The sequence below is a fragment of the Phytophthora parasitica genome (assembly GCF_000247585.1).
Source record: "Phytophthora parasitica INRA-310 unplaced genomic scaffold supercont2.68, whole genome shotgun sequence".
Classification (NCBI taxonomy): Eukaryota; Oomycota; class Peronosporomycetes; order Peronosporales; family Peronosporaceae; genus Phytophthora; species Phytophthora nicotianae.
In genome coordinates this window covers 126,442-142,001 of record NW_008649054.1, presented here as the reverse complement: position 1 = coordinate 142,001, position 15,560 = coordinate 126,442, and the positions used below count along the sequence as shown (strand labels likewise).

General features: G+C 48.6%; 10 protein-coding genes across 12 annotated transcripts; 6 read left to right on the top strand and 4 right to left on the bottom strand.

The window, feature by feature from the left end:
• Positions 1 to 3: 3 nt before the first annotated feature.
• PPTG_17435 (hypothetical protein) lies at positions 4 to 1,706 on the top strand. The gene has a single exon (XM_008915173.1). The coding sequence runs from the start codon at positions 66 to 68 to the stop codon at positions 1,488 to 1,490; it is 1,425 nt and encodes a 474-aa protein (XP_008913421.1). The 5' UTR covers positions 4 to 65; the 3' UTR covers positions 1,491 to 1,706.
• A 77-nt stretch (positions 1,707 to 1,783) lies between these two features.
• Positions 1,784 to 2,393, bottom strand: PPTG_17434 (hypothetical protein). The gene has a single exon (XM_008915172.1). The coding sequence runs from the start codon at positions 2,355 to 2,357 to the stop codon at positions 1,899 to 1,901; it is 459 nt and encodes a 152-aa protein (XP_008913420.1). The 5' UTR covers positions 2,358 to 2,393; the 3' UTR covers positions 1,784 to 1,898.
• A 778-nt stretch (positions 2,394 to 3,171) lies between these two features.
• Positions 3,172 to 3,663, top strand: PPTG_17433 (hypothetical protein; the record flags this gene model as incomplete). The annotated part of the gene is made up of 1 exon (XM_008915171.1): positions 3,172 to 3,663. One exon carries the CDS (start codon positions 3,172 to 3,174, stop codon positions 3,661 to 3,663), a length of 492 nt encoding a protein of 163 aa, XP_008913419.1.
• Positions 3,664 to 3,906: 243 nt separating this feature from the next.
• Positions 3,907 to 4,947, top strand: PPTG_17432 (hypothetical protein). Its single transcript, XM_008915170.1, has 2 exons — positions 3,907 to 4,101; positions 4,184 to 4,947. Exons 1-2 carry the CDS (start codon positions 3,938 to 3,940, stop codon positions 4,815 to 4,817), a joined length of 798 nt encoding a protein of 265 aa, XP_008913418.1. The 5' UTR covers positions 3,907 to 3,937; the 3' UTR covers positions 4,818 to 4,947.
• A 1,249-nt stretch (positions 4,948 to 6,196) lies between these two features.
• Positions 6,197 to 6,882, top strand: PPTG_17431 (hypothetical protein; the record flags this gene model as incomplete). The annotated part of the gene is made up of 3 exons (XM_008915169.1): positions 6,197 to 6,203; positions 6,285 to 6,723; positions 6,747 to 6,882. 3 exons carry the CDS (start codon positions 6,197 to 6,199, stop codon positions 6,880 to 6,882), a joined length of 582 nt encoding a protein of 193 aa, XP_008913417.1.
• A 228-nt stretch (positions 6,883 to 7,110) lies between these two features.
• On the top strand, positions 7,111 to 8,238 carry PPTG_17430 (hypothetical protein). The gene has a single exon (XM_008915168.1). It carries the CDS (start codon positions 7,146 to 7,148, stop codon positions 8,052 to 8,054), a length of 909 nt encoding a protein of 302 aa, XP_008913416.1. The 5' UTR covers positions 7,111 to 7,145; the 3' UTR covers positions 8,055 to 8,238.
• On the bottom strand, positions 8,095 to 11,059 carry PPTG_17429 (hypothetical protein). The gene has a single exon (XM_008915167.1). The coding sequence runs from the start codon at positions 11,003 to 11,005 to the stop codon at positions 8,195 to 8,197; it is 2,811 nt and encodes a 936-aa protein (XP_008913415.1). The 5' UTR covers positions 11,006 to 11,059; the 3' UTR covers positions 8,095 to 8,194.
• A 117-nt stretch (positions 11,060 to 11,176) lies between these two features.
• PPTG_17428 (hypothetical protein) lies at positions 11,177 to 13,443 on the top strand. 3 transcript variants are annotated; one of them, XM_008915164.1, is made up of 9 exons: positions 11,177 to 11,319; positions 11,383 to 11,621; positions 11,686 to 11,918; positions 11,982 to 12,375; positions 12,448 to 12,783; positions 12,853 to 12,918; positions 12,989 to 13,054; positions 13,123 to 13,189; positions 13,246 to 13,443. In XM_008915164.1, exons 1-9 carry the CDS (start codon positions 11,268 to 11,270, stop codon positions 13,347 to 13,349), a joined length of 1,557 nt encoding a protein of 518 aa, XP_008913412.1. In that variant the 5' UTR covers positions 11,177 to 11,267; the 3' UTR covers positions 13,350 to 13,443. The 3 variants fall into 3 exon arrangements, with proteins under 3 accessions (XP_008913412.1, XP_008913414.1, XP_008913413.1); XM_008915166.1 differs by having other exon boundaries at positions 11,383 to 11,918; XM_008915165.1 differs by having other exon boundaries at positions 11,177 to 11,621.
• PPTG_17427 (hypothetical protein) lies at positions 13,378 to 15,136 on the bottom strand. Its single transcript, XM_008915163.1, has one exon. It carries the CDS (start codon positions 15,058 to 15,060, stop codon positions 13,444 to 13,446), a length of 1,617 nt encoding a protein of 538 aa, XP_008913411.1. The 5' UTR covers positions 15,061 to 15,136; the 3' UTR covers positions 13,378 to 13,443.
• A 214-nt stretch (positions 15,137 to 15,350) lies between these two features.
• Positions 15,351 to 15,536, bottom strand: PPTG_17426 (hypothetical protein; the record flags this gene model as incomplete). The annotated part of the gene is made up of 1 exon (XM_008915162.1): positions 15,351 to 15,536. One exon carries the CDS (start codon positions 15,534 to 15,536, stop codon positions 15,351 to 15,353), a length of 186 nt encoding a protein of 61 aa, XP_008913410.1.
• Positions 15,537 to 15,560: the final 24 nt, after the last annotated feature.

Genomic DNA, 15,560 nt, shown 5'->3' with positions numbered 1-15,560 from the left:
TTGCTTGAATCTAAAACTTCTCCCACGATCGAACGTTATTCTTTGATCTGACAAGCCAGAGGAAAATGTCGTTCCGTGACTCATGTGAGTCATTCACAGCAGCACTGGCCTTCTTGGACGTGGCATTGAGCGAATCCTCCGACACGTCGCAGTCCCAAGGCAGCCCGCCGGCGCTCCCGACATTAACCGACGGCGAATGGAACCCGAATTTGGTTTTGGACAACATCGGAGACTTTAGTGGAGATGCAGTGGACACGTTAGCATCCGACTACACGTCGTTAGTGACTCTACCAGATCAAATTCAACTCGAAGCGAGTAATTTTGACTTCGAAACTATTGGATTCGAGTCCACTTCTCGGAACTCCAAGAAACAAAAACGTACCAGTAAAAACGAGAAGAAATTGCTCAACTACAACCCGAACAAGGCGCGTAATGGCCGTCGCTTCGAGATCATCCATCTCCGCAAAGAGGCGAGAGAATTGGAGTTGATGTTCCAGCAGTTGAAGTCGATGCAGGAAAGAGAAGACCTCCGGCTGGGTCGAACAAGCAACGCTAAGAACCGAGTGAAGAAGGTGCCGGCAGTGTGGGAAGAGATCTGTAAGCGCCAGCTTGAGCGGCGCCTCAAGGTTGAGAGGGAGAACGTTTTGTTGAGAAAGAAGTGCGAGAAGGGGCGACAAGTGGCGAGGAGTATCGAAAGAATGGTGAGGAAGCGACTTGCACAGCAAGACGCCGCGTGTTCGGACTTGAACAGACCAACCAGGCGTGTCGGTATATCTCCAACTTTCAGTTCACGAATGACTAGCAAGATCTTTGAAGAGCTGTTGGCTGGCGTGGAGGCTTCCTACAATGAGGTAGACAGCGTGTTTGAAGACAACAGTTCCACGTTCCCGAATCGACGAACGCGCGCTCCGCTGGGCCGAGACAGCGTGAAAGACATGCAAGTGGATCTGCTGTACGGCAAGGTCATGCCGTTTCAAGTGGACGCAATCGGTGACGCGTGGTGGACACGCTGGCACAACTACAAGGGTCAGTGTACGACCCAGAATGAAGGGAACACGATCGCAGAGAAATTTGGGCTGGAGATGCGCGATTCCAGGACGAACACGACGGCTACGTTCTACGACCAGCAGGTTCTGCGTCGATATGACGACAAGGATCGTATTGTTATCGTCTGGCGCGCGTATATCGAGCCGCTTGAGTATGACGAGCGGCAAGTGAATGGAATGTACTTCCTAGAGAAAGGATACGTGCTTATTACGCCGTACGAACAGGACGAAGCAGCAGACGGTGACAACTCCACTTTCTCGCGCGTGTCGACTTGCTACATACTTACGCCTAAGTCGACAGGTCGAAAGTTGCGCCACGACTCGCGAACGACTTCACTGGTTGACTTCGTCGCCAGTTCTGTGTCGGCTAACATGGCCATGATCATTGAGATGGTTGAAAACATGCTGCTGGATCAATCGATAGACCAGTGTAAGCCCCACTGAGGAATGCGCATGTGTAGATCCAGCTTTGATGCATCAATACCAGCCCAATGTACTTTGATTCAGCGAACAAGACAAGGTGCTTGCATAAATGTAGCCTACTCGAGCATGTCGCGAACATGAAGGCGTCGGGGTTGTTGCACTCAATATTGTCGCTTCTTTGACCATTATTTCAAAAGATATAATAGTCAAGCATACTTTCGCTTTGTGCATTCCTCATCTCATCATCCTTTTCACAAGCCGGAGAGTTAGAACCGGCCAAGTGAAAAACTCCTGCATGTAAAAACCTTATAAATCTTTCACTACCGAGTGTATTATGCGTTGGCCAGGCAAAACGGTGTTTCTATTCTTTCTGTTGTAGGCTGTGATGCTTACAGTTTGCACTCTATCCAAGACTACTAGCCAAACCTCTTAGTTTGCAGCTACCTTCTTCAGCATCCAGCAGACCTTGATATGTTCGTCGAGAAACACCTCGTCGTCCTTGCGGCGGTAGCCGCACTTCTCGTAGAACCCTTGCTTGCTCAGTTGCGCAAGCAGAATGAACGACTCCACTCGGTCTTGGACAGTCTCCTCCACCACATCCATCAGGACCTTGCCGTATCCCTTACCTCGGCATTGCGGTAGCAGGGCTACACGCCCAATGCGAGCTTGACGGTTCCTTTCATCCACCATGCAGCGCGCGACGGCGATGACTTTGTCCTGGTTGTCAGTGTCCACTCCAATAAAGTGGATGGTGGAGTCTTCATCGTCATGTCCGTCGACTTGCAGGCTAGGGGTGTGTCCCTCTTCATCGCAAAATACACGCAGTCGCAGGTCGTACGCGAGCTGCTTGTCTTCACGTTTGGTGGCGATAGTGACCTTGAGTGGCATAGTATATCGCAGGCGAAGGCTCAATGTACAAACCTGAACAATTGGAAATGATCGGAGCCATGGACGTACATGTACCAGTTTGGTGCGGCATAGCGTTTATACGTGTACCTCATCCCATCAGTGCACATTGGCGAAACTCGAGTCACCCTCATCCTATCTAGACATGTGTAAGGACAGTGCGAAGCCACGCATAAACGTCATATGACTTCACCATGCGGGGAATGATGCGTGCCCCCATTCCAGTCTTAGCCGCGGCTTGAAATTGGATCTTTTTGCGTGCCTATGGCTTCCTCGCTGTGCTCTCAAGGCAGCACCTCTCAATTGATCATCAGAAACCCTGGTAATAATATCACTTCTTTTGCTCTATCAATCGCACAAGACTACTGACTAATATCGCTTCGTAGAATGAATTCAACCGCAAGATAAAGAAATTTGCTCAAAATGGGCCAACGAAGTTACTTGTGATCACCGACTTCGATCGAACTCTCACGCCATACTATAAGCAGCGAAGCGGGAATTCTCCACTGGAACAAGAACATAGTAGTCACCAAGCACTACTAACCAGCAATGTCCTGTCATCGTGGGTGGTTGAGGTGGATCGGCAGCTTTTTGGACGCTACTATCTGCTAGAAATACCTCCAACGCTGTCGAAAGACGAGAAGATGCCGATATTGGAGCAGTGGTGGACCAGCATCAACGCGCTGTTGGTGGAGAGCAGAGTCACTAAGGAGCAGGTGAAAGAGGCCATTGAGTGCAGCAACCTCAGTTTTCGCCACGGATTCCACCCCGTTATGAGACTACTACACGGCCAGCAATGCCGATTCTAGTATTTTCAGCCGATCTCTACGACGTGATCCATATTGCGCTGGAGAACGAATTCGTTGCCGAACAGAAACGTCGTGACGCTGTTCATGATGGCGGCCACAGATACACACCTGATAGCGTGCATATCGTGGCGAACATGATGCAATTCAATGACCACAGCGTCATCGAAGGTTTTCGTGGGGAAACCATTCACCCACTGACGAAAACGGCGCATTCGCTGCTAGAATCCTCCTTTTGGAAGGAGCACCAATTTGAGAAACGACGTAATGTACTCTTACTTCGTGACTCAAAATGTGACAGTCGCATGGCTGAAGGATTGGACGTCGACGAGACCATACGTGTGGGATTCCTCAATATCCACGTGGAAGAAACTCTGGACGACTATCTCCAACTCTTTGACGTCGTATTTACGAACGACTCGAGTCTCATTCCAGTTGAGCACTTGCTGAAGCAGATCATCAACGGATCGTGTAGACAGTAGAAGTAGAATGAAAAAAAAAAACACTTTTACAGGTAGCCTCTTAAGCTGGCTAAACTTCGTTTGATATTTCAATGATGGCGTCTGTGAAGCACCGGAATTGTTGGAGTTGATGCTTTGAAGATAACGACCGCGGGATTTGCACGCTCATCTCATTATTCTGATTACTCAGTGCAAATTGCGACTGTTTAGATGAGTTCGTTCGCCTCCAGCCGATTTCGAGTGGATCCTTCTCATTTCGAATTCAGCTTTCTGGTACGAACTCCGAAATATCGAGATGGTGTCTGCGTTCATCACAACGATCAAGGTTTTGACTACAATCGCTCAAGTGGCGCAGCGACTGAGCCCGGTGCCAGATCTGTACCGCGTTCACAAACAACGGGATACCGGCGTTATGGCTTTCATGCCGCTAGTCATGCTGCTATTGTGTAACCACGTATGGTAAGCAGAACTGTTTTTGTATTATTCGACGATAACAATGCGCCACAGTATCGCTGACAATGGTGTATCTTATTCTTGTCAGGTTGATCTACGCCTACATAGTGAAGAATATATTCCCGTTATTCTCCGTCTGCGTCTTCGGTGACATCGTTTTGGTTCTCTATGTCGCGATCTATGCAAAGTACTGCCCTGATCGAGCGTATGTGATGAGAATCCTCGTTGTGGGCACAGTTGCTTTCGTTTTGGTCACCATATACGCCGTTTTAGTTGCGATGGGGGCGATTCATCAGTCAAGAGACCAACTCGGCGATGTTTTCGGTTATTTGGCGAATGTGGCGACGTTTGCCTTGTACGCGTCACCATTTGAGAAGATCAAGCTGGTGTTGGAGACCAAATCGTCCGCTGCAATTCCCGTAATTCTGTGCAGCATCATTTTCGTCAACAGCAGTTTATGGCTCGTCAACGGAATCATCGACAATGACTTGTTCATTGTCGTACCGAACATTGTAGGAGTTACTCTGACTGCCATCCAACTTACGTTGTGCTACATTTACCGTCCCAGCAGACACATCTCGTCGGCGGATACGGGCGACAGTGAGCTGGACATCGTTGTGGATTTCGAAATGGGCGAGACGGCGAAAATAGCCACAACAAGTACACCTAAAAGCACTTCGTTTGCTGCTCTGGAATCACCAAAGAACCCCGCTAAGCAGTAAAAAACGCCTGCACTATCCGAGTAAACGTTTGCTTAACTTTCTAGGCTCAATTTTCGAGAATATGTCGCCTCGCTGGTTAGTTGTCTATGCGAAATTCTGGCAAGAATAAACAACATTAGTTGTGGTTACAGTGATTGTGTTGATACGAATACTAGTATAATTTGACTGATTGGAGATGGTGATATTACGCGTTGCACAGCGGCTACTCTATGTGTCTGTATCGCTAGTATATATGATTCATATATGTATGTGTATTATTGTAAAGCTCTCAGAAGTGCTGAGCTGTGTGTGGTTCATGTTCTTCAAAGTGTATTCAAGGTGGAGAACCACCTTTTTAGAAGATAAATTGGTACTTGAGTATGGTTCTCTACCCTGAATACGCATTGAAGAACATGGGCGACACACCATAACGCTCCGCTGGATGCTACAATAAACGCAACAACTACCATTATGGATTGGTCATCTACGTATAATCGCGAATCAAGCTGAAAAAAAAAAACGTTAGAACTATTTTTATTGGTCTAAAACCCGGTCATTTTGCATTTCTACTGGTGCCAACATTCGATGCCCTTTTTATGTGTATAATATATCTTCCAAATCAGATTTTCTATTGGTTTTAAAACGCATAACCACGAAATCCTCTGACTAAAAAAACGTTTTTACACGTTTGTTTTTTATACTCTTTGAAACGCACCAATCTATAACTACCATAAGATAACACCAAGATCAAGTGCTTTCGACTCACTCATTGGCCGCGGCTCGTGCATCTCGTCACTAATAGTGACTCACTATGCGTGATGTAAAAAACTAAATATCAAGCATTCACGTTATCCGTTTCAACATTTTTCCCGATAACTACTTCTTGCATATTATTGAAGTATGGAGGTATATTCGATACAAATTGCCTCAACATTATATAAAATAGCTAGCACATATATGATAAAACAGGTAGAAATACCTGTATGGCTTATTGACGTCTGGTCGAAAATCTGCAGGAGAGCACGCGTGCTGACTATCCAAACAACTCAACCACAATACGCCAAGGTCAGCGATTGGTTCGTTGCACGCGAAGTTTTCACTCGTCTCGATGCCATGACTAATCATCTTGCTCTCGTTGATCCTGCCTCACTGTGAGATCCTCACGTGTATTCTTTGTTTTACTTGCATCCGCTCACGTTGATCATCAGTCGTACCAGATTTAGTGTAGTCGAAAGATATACGCCGTGGAATAGCAAGATGGTATCTGCGTTCATCACAACGATCAAGATTTTGACCACAATCGTTCAAGAGTCCGGTGCCAGATGTGTACCGCGTTCACAAACAGCGGGATACTGGTGTTATGGCTTTCATGCCGTTAGTAGCAATGCTTTTGTGCAACCATGTTTGGTAAATCATTGTTTTGTATATGGATACTGTTATCATTTGCCTGTTGTTTTCTGTTTGTCAGGTTAATCTATGCATATATAGTGAAGAACATCTTCCCGCTCTTCTCCGTTTGTGTCTTTGGTGACATCGTCGTGGCTCTCTACGTCATGTTCTACGCCAAATACTGCTCTGACCAAGTGTATGTGGTGAACACCCTCATAATTGGTGGAATTCCTTTCGTTCTACTCACTGTCCACGCCATTTTGGTTGCGGTTGGAGCTATTGACCAGTCGAGAGACCAACTTGGTGCCGTTTTTGGCTATTTGGCGAATATAACAACATTCGCCGTGTTCGTGTCACCTTTTGAGAAGATCAGGCTGGTGATTGAGACTAAATCGTCCGCAGCCATCCCAGTATTTCTGTGTGCGCTCAACTTGATCAACAGTGGCTTATGGGTCGTCAACGGAGTCGTGGATAACGATTTGTTCATTATTGTACCCAATGCTGTCGGGGTTGCTCTATCTGGCATTCAGGTTATCCTGTACTACATTACCGCCCTAATAGAGACATCGCGTCGGCAAGCAAGGCCGGCAGTGAGCAGGACGTTGTTATGGATTTGGAAGTGGACACTGCCACGAAAACGTCTACAAGCTCAGTGTTCGCGCATTTGGTATCGCCAAAGACTCCCACTACGCAGTAGATAAAAACCTTACGAAAAAAAAGTATAGTAAATTTTGGAACTTTACATTTTGCAGTTCTAGAATTGTTTATTGAAGGTGAGTTTACATGTTAGAAATTTGCTGCGAAATGTTCTTGCTTGTTAGTTATTGTCGAGCTCTAAGCAGGTGCCTAACGACCTTCGTGTTCGCGAGATAGACACGGTAGGTCGCAGAGAGAAGATGCCACGTCGCGTCCCAACAATGAATAAGCCTTCGTTCTGTTCATTCCTCAAAAAGATCGACAATGCAAAAACCTCAACTCAAGTGTGTCGCTTTATCACTCCCAGAGCGAGTTAAGGCGTTATCGCATGTCGTTCTTCAAATCAACGAGTTGCTGATGCCCGAGAGTATCGATGCCGCCGTCTATAATGATTGCCAGTATATCATATACACCCATGGGGCTACTCGACAGTGGACTACGAAGGCAATGGATGGTGCAGCGACTCGAGGGCGCCTCGACCTTGTGAAATGGCTGTCGGTGATCCGAAACGAAGGGTGCACAGTTGCTGCAATTGACGGAGCAGTGAGGAACGGACACTTGAAAGTGGTGAAGTGGCTTTGCACTCACTACTTTGGGAGATGTTCAAGTGGAGCGCTGAATATGGCAGCGAAAAACGGTCATCTCGAGGTGGTCAAGTGGCTCTGTCGTCGTAACCGCGCTCAAACAAACCCAGAGCCGTATGTGGTTACCTACGGAGTACAACCCGTCGCAGCTAGTGGAGACACAAGCACGCTACATGTTCTTCTACGTGAGAATTGCAGTTGGTACTATGTGGGTCGCGCTCTCGAAGAAGCGGCGTCTGAAGGTCGGGTGGACGTGGTGAAGCTCTTGTTGACTGTGAAACTTCGACAAGCAAACGTTAGTCGCGCGTTGAAGAACGCAGTGACATCAGAGCACCCTGAAGTAGTCAAGCTTCTCGTTGATTTCTGTTCGTCAGCTGAACTACGAGCTGCATATCCAAGCATGACGACGGGATGCAATGTCAAGATCGCAGAGCTGCTTCGTAAAACAGTCGAGGGCAGAGAGGTGGAAGAGAAATGGGGATACTTCAGAGCTCAACACAAAACTCTCGAGAGGATGAAGGCGTCTCGAGATTTTACGACGAACCAAGATAAGTCCGTGTCATTCTGTGGACTGCTACGGTCGTGGTGAAGGAAGAGTTGAGCACATTCCCAAAATATAAAAATTGATATTGCTGTTCCTCATTTAGATCCATTAAAAAATTGTTTATTAGAAACTTTTTAACTAATGCATGGAACAGCATTCTTCAATTTGTGACGCTTAAACGGGAGTTAATACTGCTCTTCCTGGTCCTCAGTCTGCTTATCTACATCACCTTTTGCCTCTTCCTCGATTCGTACCTTTTTGGTGGCCTCCTCGCCGTTCGTTTTATCAATTTCTTCATCCTTGTCCACCTGCTCTTCCTTCTCACTTACTTCCTCTGTGTTGTCAGAAGTTGGCGGCTTTTCCAGCCCCTCCGTTGTCTCCTTGGCTTGATCTTCACCCTCAGCAACAGACTGCTCAGCGCTCTTCTCCGACATCTGGGCGCTCAATTCCACATCCTCTGTAGCGTTTTCTGGAGACACTTCACTCTTCTGTTCGTCCAAAGCGACTGCATCTGTAGATGACTCTGCTTTTACGCATTCCTTGTCTTCATCCTTCTTCTCTTCAGTTCGCTCTTTCGTCTTCTTCAAGACACGGCGCGCAGTATCTGCAAAGTCCTCTGCATCATGCGTTGCTGCCAACACATCCATAGCCGCCAACATCCTCGCCTCGCCATCGCACACGAGCTCTTCCACCTGTTCACGTTCCTCCCCAGACATGACGCCCTTCCCTTCCAGCTCCTTCAATAAATCCAGGACCAAATGGCCTTCCTTCGACTCATCTGCCTGCACATTCTTCAGCTTCATCGCTTCAAGACACGCAATCCGAGTCAGCGTATCCACAAACTCGTCCTTGTTATTGTCGCTCAGAAACACCACTAAAGCTGCTACCACACGGTCATCACGAGCCTTCACAAGCTGCACCAGTCGCTCAGCTCCACCACGTGGCAGCTTGTTCTTCTTTGCCAATGGAGCGATCCAGTCGTGCACCATAGCACGACGATGACGCTCCCATGCTGCTAACTCGACCAAGATCTCCAGTGTGTCCACAAACTCTTCAGTATTCTTGTCTTCGTGGAACACATCCACTGCGGCCAGTAAACGGGGATCATGAGCCTTCACCAGAGACATCAGCAACTGGATCTGCCACAGTTCCAGACGCCCACTACGTCCGAGCTCTGCCAGAAGACGAGACACAGTCTGGATCTCGTCGACAGTCTCCTCTTCAGCGTCACTTCCAAAACGTGCGTGCTTCACCACAAGCAGCAGCGTCTCCTCCAATTCATGGACATCTCCATCCGCTTGGAATGCTTCATTGGCAGCCTGTAAAGCCTCATTCCCACCTTGGAACAACACCAACAGCCCAGCAGCATCACCAGCTTGGATCGTCCCACGCTGCAGCATCTGACGCACCACCTCCTCCAGACTAACACTGCTCGTAGATGCTCCAGTCTGGATATTCTGCCCTGCTTGGCTTTGTTCAATCTGTCGCTGCAACTTGGCCACACGCTGCAGAGTATCCAACAGCTCGCTAGCGTCACCATCACCTGCGAACACTTCGTACGCGCTCTCCAACAAATTGTGACGCTGCGCCACCATTTTCCGCAGAGTCTTCGCCGCAGTCGGTGTCAGATGATGCTGCGCTTGCCATTGTCCAAGCAAAAAGCTCAAATGTCTCTGCCATCCCAGCGAGTCGCTGTCGTCGTCGCTGTCAATGAACGGATTCTCCTCTCGCACAGCGTCGTCCATTCCACGCGCAAAAGCAGCAGCAGCCTTCTCCTCGTCTCCAAGTTCTATCGTGATCTCCTCCACGATCCCCACCAAAGCGTCTCGCAGCACAGAGGCATCGCTATCACCCAGTTCAAAGTCACAAAAAATCTGGAGCACCTGCGTGTCGTTCTGAGCCACCAGCGCTTGGATAATATCCATCTCCAAGCTGGTGAGCATCTGCTGGGCATGTAGCAACTTCATCACTGACAATGCTGAGGGTGTAGCGGTGTTCCTCACTCTCTTCTTGGCTGGACTCTGCTTGTTGAGCTTCTTGGGACTCTTCTTGCTCTTCTTACTCGCTATAGGCTTCGGTGGGTCAATTCCCAGAGCTGCTAGGCGCTTGGCTGTCGTCTCCAAGTCCGATAAGCTGCCTCCGTCGTTCTTGTAGCTCTGCAGAGCACTCCACAGCAGCGTATTCTGGCCCAGAACCAGCTCCAACAGGTGCGCACCGTGCTCTTCAGGCAGCACGTGCTTGTCCAGCAGTCTCTCCACCATACCCAGCAACTCCATGGTGTCTACGAAGCGGCTGTCACTCTTGCTGCCTGTTATCTTCCAGCCATCACGACTTAGAGCCAAAACCTGCATCTGAACTTGAGGACTGAAGACTCTTCTGCCAATAGCAGCGACTTTCTTAGCCACCAATTCGGCATGGAGCGTTTCTTCGCCTTTGTTCATCCTTTGAGGGATCTGTAGCTCGTTTTTTAGTCCACTAGAGCTCTCGGGACGCAGCAAATTCAGTAAAAAGCGCTTCTTCTGGCCGACCGACGCGTCTCCAGTCATCACAGCGAGCACACGAGCGCTCTGCTGCTCACAGAGGTCTCTGAGGACCGCAGATTCGAAGCTGCTGAGCTTCTGCTCGCTTTCCAGCGCCTGTAGCAGTCTCTGCAGTCTTTTCAGTTCGCTAGAAGCCTCTGATGCCTCATTCTGAGGGTTCAGAGCGCCCTGGGAGGCTGTAGAAGGCGAAAATAGCGCGGAAACGCGTCCTGAGAGTAGCTCTGGCGCTCTACAGGCCACGGAGAGGGGTACAAGACGCTGGATTGAGCTGGACTGGCGTTTCTTCCGCGAGTTGGAGGCCGTTGACGCTACTTGGAAACCGGCGCAGACGCCGTCGTGATGGTTTAAAGCTGCGCGCACGAGCTGCTGAAGTTCGAGAGGCGACATACCGGCGTACAGCCCCACCGTCGCCCTGGAAGACGCCCCTGAAAGCTGCACATACGCTACGTCCGCCATGAGTGTCACTTGAGTTCAGTATGGAGAAGAGTGTTTATCAGTCGCAAAGATCGAAGCTTGTTGAAATGGTGTGGTGTACGTAGAGGATGTGAAGTGGTGTGGAACACATACAATTACGTGGAAGACACAGCATTAGCTTTGTGCCCTGAATACTGGCCTAGCATCCTGAATACTGGCCGGTACGTGTAGTGAATCATTCGCCATCGTCCACTCGACCAATTGAGTCAGCAGCGGCTCCAGTTCGACGTCTGACGCAGTGAGAATGACAAGTGTGTGGCCTGTGGCAGACGATCCTCGTGCCAAGCTGTTCAATGGTGGGTTTACAGCGGTGTAACTAGGAGTCGATCTCTAACGGGTTGTGAAACATCTGAGAACAGACCAAGTGCATGGTTACATCAAAGTCAATGGTCTGTGCGTGTCGCTCATGGACACACCGCAATTCCAGCGACTCAGGGACCTCAAGCAGCTCGGTACACTCTACTACGTCTTCCCAGGAGCTTCGCACAACCGGTTCGAACACTCTCTGGGCGTCAGCTTCCTGTCCGGACAGACAGTTGAGCGGTTCCGCCAGCAGCAACCAGAGCTAGAGCTCACGCAGCGAGACGCTAGACTTCTGGTACGGATGTTACAATGGAATCGACAGGAAATTAGACAACTGACAGTGTGTGCGTATTGTGTAGAGTGCAGCGGGACTACTGCACGATCTCGGCCACGGGCCATTCTCGCACGTGTTTGAGCACGAATTCATGCCACGTGTGGCGGCAGCGAGGGGATACGGCAGCTCAGATGCACCGGCATATCACCATGAAGATATGTCGTTGCGAATGGTTGAGTACATAGTGGACGACAACAACATTGACCTCGAAAAAGACGACATGCGATTCATTCAGCAGCTCATTGTTGGAGCTAAAGAGTGAGTAGAACGTGGATGGAAAGAGTGAGTTAGATGCTGAACGGCGTTGTACGTGGAATACAGGACGCACATGGGCTCGCGTGTGGATTCTCGCGGATACCTGTACGAGATTGTGGCAAACGGACGGAATTGCATTGACGTGGACAAGTTCGACTACCTGGCTCGAGATATGCTCAATCTTTTCGGTCTACGCAAAGTCTTTGACTTCTCTCGACTCACGATGTTTAACCGCGTGATCGACAATGAGATTTGCTACCATACAAGTGTGAATCTGGACATCTACGACATGTTTCAGCAGCGGTATCAGATGCACAAGCAGATCTACAACCACCGCAAGGGTAAAGCGGTCGAGTTCATGATCTGCGACGCAATGTTGCTTGCCGACAAGGAGCTAGGCATTTGTGCTGCCACACAGACACCTCAAGAATTCCAGTTCCTCACGGACCACATCGTTCATGTACGTGGTTTGTATTTAACTCTGGCACTAGCGAGAGCAGTTGATACTTACTTATTTTGCTTTCTACTGCAGTCGATTGAGGCGTCCAAGACTGACTCGCTCGCCGACGCACGAGCTCTGCTTAAGCGTATGCGTCGTCGCGAGCTGTATGAGTTTATTGACGAGTATCTGTTGCCTCCTGACTTGATGTCCCGCATCCCTCGCTTCACCGCCGAAGAGTTAGCTACTCAAACTTCCCTCGACGGCGTGACACTGGCTCCGGAAGACATCATCGTATCAGATGGGCGACTAAACTACAATTTCAAAGACCGCAACCCCGTGGATAATGTCTCGTTCTACGCTTCCAGTGATCTAAACTCCAAGTTCCACATCCCGAAGGAGGAAGTCAGCTTGCTATTCCCCGAGAAGGTATGCGCAGTATCGATCCGTTGGAGAAATATGTCTATGCTAATTTATTGTTTTTGCTTATGGAAACAGTTTGAAGAGCGCATTATACGCGTGTACAGCCGAAACAAATCACTTAAGGTCCACGCAGCAATTCAGGTAAATACCAGCGATTACTTTGGTCGACGTTCAACAAAAAAGCTCGATCCTCACCTGTTTCTTGATGCAGCATGCCTTCCGTACGTACATTCGCCAATTCAGCACGACACTTCCGCCGCCGTCACCGTCTTCCAAGGTACACATTGCTCGCAAATATGTGCAATTGTTAGTTTCTCGAATAACATTTTTTTCAATTATCGACAGGTTTTTGGCCAAAAGATCACCGAGCACGTGCTGTCGTCCAAAAAGAAAGTTGTCAGAAAACTACCAGGTAAGATTCTGTAGTGTACTACTGCAACCGAACCATAGACTAATTGTCATTGGCAGTGCTGCCAGAAATAAGTAGTGAACACGACACCAACGGCAGCCCTTCAACGTCCCCAGCCAGCAAACGCCTCAAATCTGCTCCAGAGAGTAAAGATACCCAGTAATAATGATGGTACCAAGTGCTGTACGTTACACCCATCATACACACCACCATTCAACGTGTTTCATTTAGATATAAGGTTCTGTGCGCGTATGCCATCACTCTTCTCCAATTTGAACTTTCTGCTCCAGGTCGTCCACTACGTTTCGAAATAGTGAGTCGAAGAAGCTCTTCCACTCTGGATACGGGATGAATTTGTCCATATCGTTTGGATCCAACGTGCGGATCTTTATATCTCTTCCTCTGCGGAAATCATGCCACTTGCAGCCAATGAACTGACAAATATTGCGATATCCCCAGCGATATCGTCGTCGAGGGAATATTTCAATAACCAATGTTTCAGGACGAGTCCATAAGACGTTGACCATTCCAGCGCCGTGCATTCCGATCACTACGTCGCTGTCCAGCATGGCCTTCATTTGATCTTGCATCGTCATTTTCGTGAACTCTAGAGATTGGAACTCGCACTCTCCGTACCGATAGGCGTCTTGATAATCCTCACGCATTCGTTGTAGAATTTCGTCTTCATTCTGCCATATGCGCTGGACACGACGTCCACCGTAAGGTCTCCGTGAGATGACGGTAACAAGACACCGTTTTGGGTCACTCTTAGCGTTGTGCGGAGCTACTCCTAAGCTTTTGAGTGATAACTCTCTGAAGTCTTTGATCATACCATTGGCATAACAGGGTTGGTTGTCGTCTAGATGATTCATAAGCGGACCTGTGGCTTCGTACGGAACCAAAAGAGCCGATTCAAGGTACACAACTCGATTCTGGAACTCCTCTCCACTGATAATAATACGTTCAGGCCCTAAAAGAGCATGTCGGAGTTCGTCAACAGGAGTCGGCAAAGCGCGATCGAATGTAACGAGCTGCGTGGTGTTTCTTTCCCGCCCGATAGTCTGCATCATTATCCACGCGTTTAACATCCCAGAGATCTGGAAAAATGGGTTATGATCATCTCTCCGCACCAGCACCACTGCACGATTCAATGTCAGCTTATCGCCCATACTTTTCTCGTCGATAGCAGTAGTTTTACATACGGGATCATCCCCACCAGGTCCACCAACAAAGAAATCCTTCCAGATGTTTGGAGCTCCGTGTGCGTGATCTTGCGGCCCCGAACAACTACAAAACGTCGAGTTCTTCATGTATTTAAACCGCGGGTCGTGACCGCTTCCATCATCCGCCAAACTGTCAATATCCTTGGCCACTTGTGTGCCCCGGATGTCCAACACAAAGTTCTTGAGTGTTGTAGCACTCAAACCCGCTTCAGACACGTGATAAAACGTGTACGGCGAGCTGCTGTTATCGCTTTCGCTACAAAACAATTGTGAAGAGCTGCGTAGCCGTTCTAGCAGCCCGTAGTCCCTAGCATGACACTCTTCTTTGGACCCCTTATTAGGAGTCCATTCCGCTGACGCGATCTTCTCCTCTTCTTGAACGAGGTGGTGGATAGCTTTATGATACTGCCGAATCCCAAATGGATACATCTGTAGTCCTTTAGTGTCAATGGACTCAATACTGTCAATGTTGCTGCTTGAGCTAGTTGACGCCGTGATAGGTCGGAACGACTTGAAGCTCTCGAAAAGGTTGAGGAGCGACACCAGCGCAATAACGGAGACCATCGCACCCCAAAGCCAGAGTCGTCGATTGTAGCGTGCTGCTGTGCTGGAATTGCCTGGCACCTTCTTCATGAGAGGGGGTGAGACCATTGTCTGCGTCTGGAGAGCGAGATCGAGAATGATGAAGTGATACGTCAAGAAGATTTCATTTAGGCATGTACTGAATTGATTGCATGAAAATAAGTACAATTGAGTTTGTAAATGGTGCAGTCTTTGCAGATTGATTAGTGGCTACACAGTTATTTATGGTGCTTTGTGCATCCAAAGTGTAGATAGCGGAAAGCGCAAATGATGGTTCATGCCCAGATTCGTGCACTACGAAAGCATGAACCAGTACAACATATGATGCAAATGAACATTATTAACAGCTCAAAACTCGACTACACCTCGGGCTGTGGATTCACAGGCTTGGTCATCCAACACTGTTTGTGCCCCTCGTCGACGAAAATCTCGTCGTCGATAGAGCTGTAGCCACACTTCTCGTAGAATCCCTTCTTGTCGACTAGCGCCGCCAGGATGAATAGGTCTACACGGTCGCGAATGTAGTCTTCTACGGCGTTCATCATCGCTGTGCCGTAACGCTTGCCACG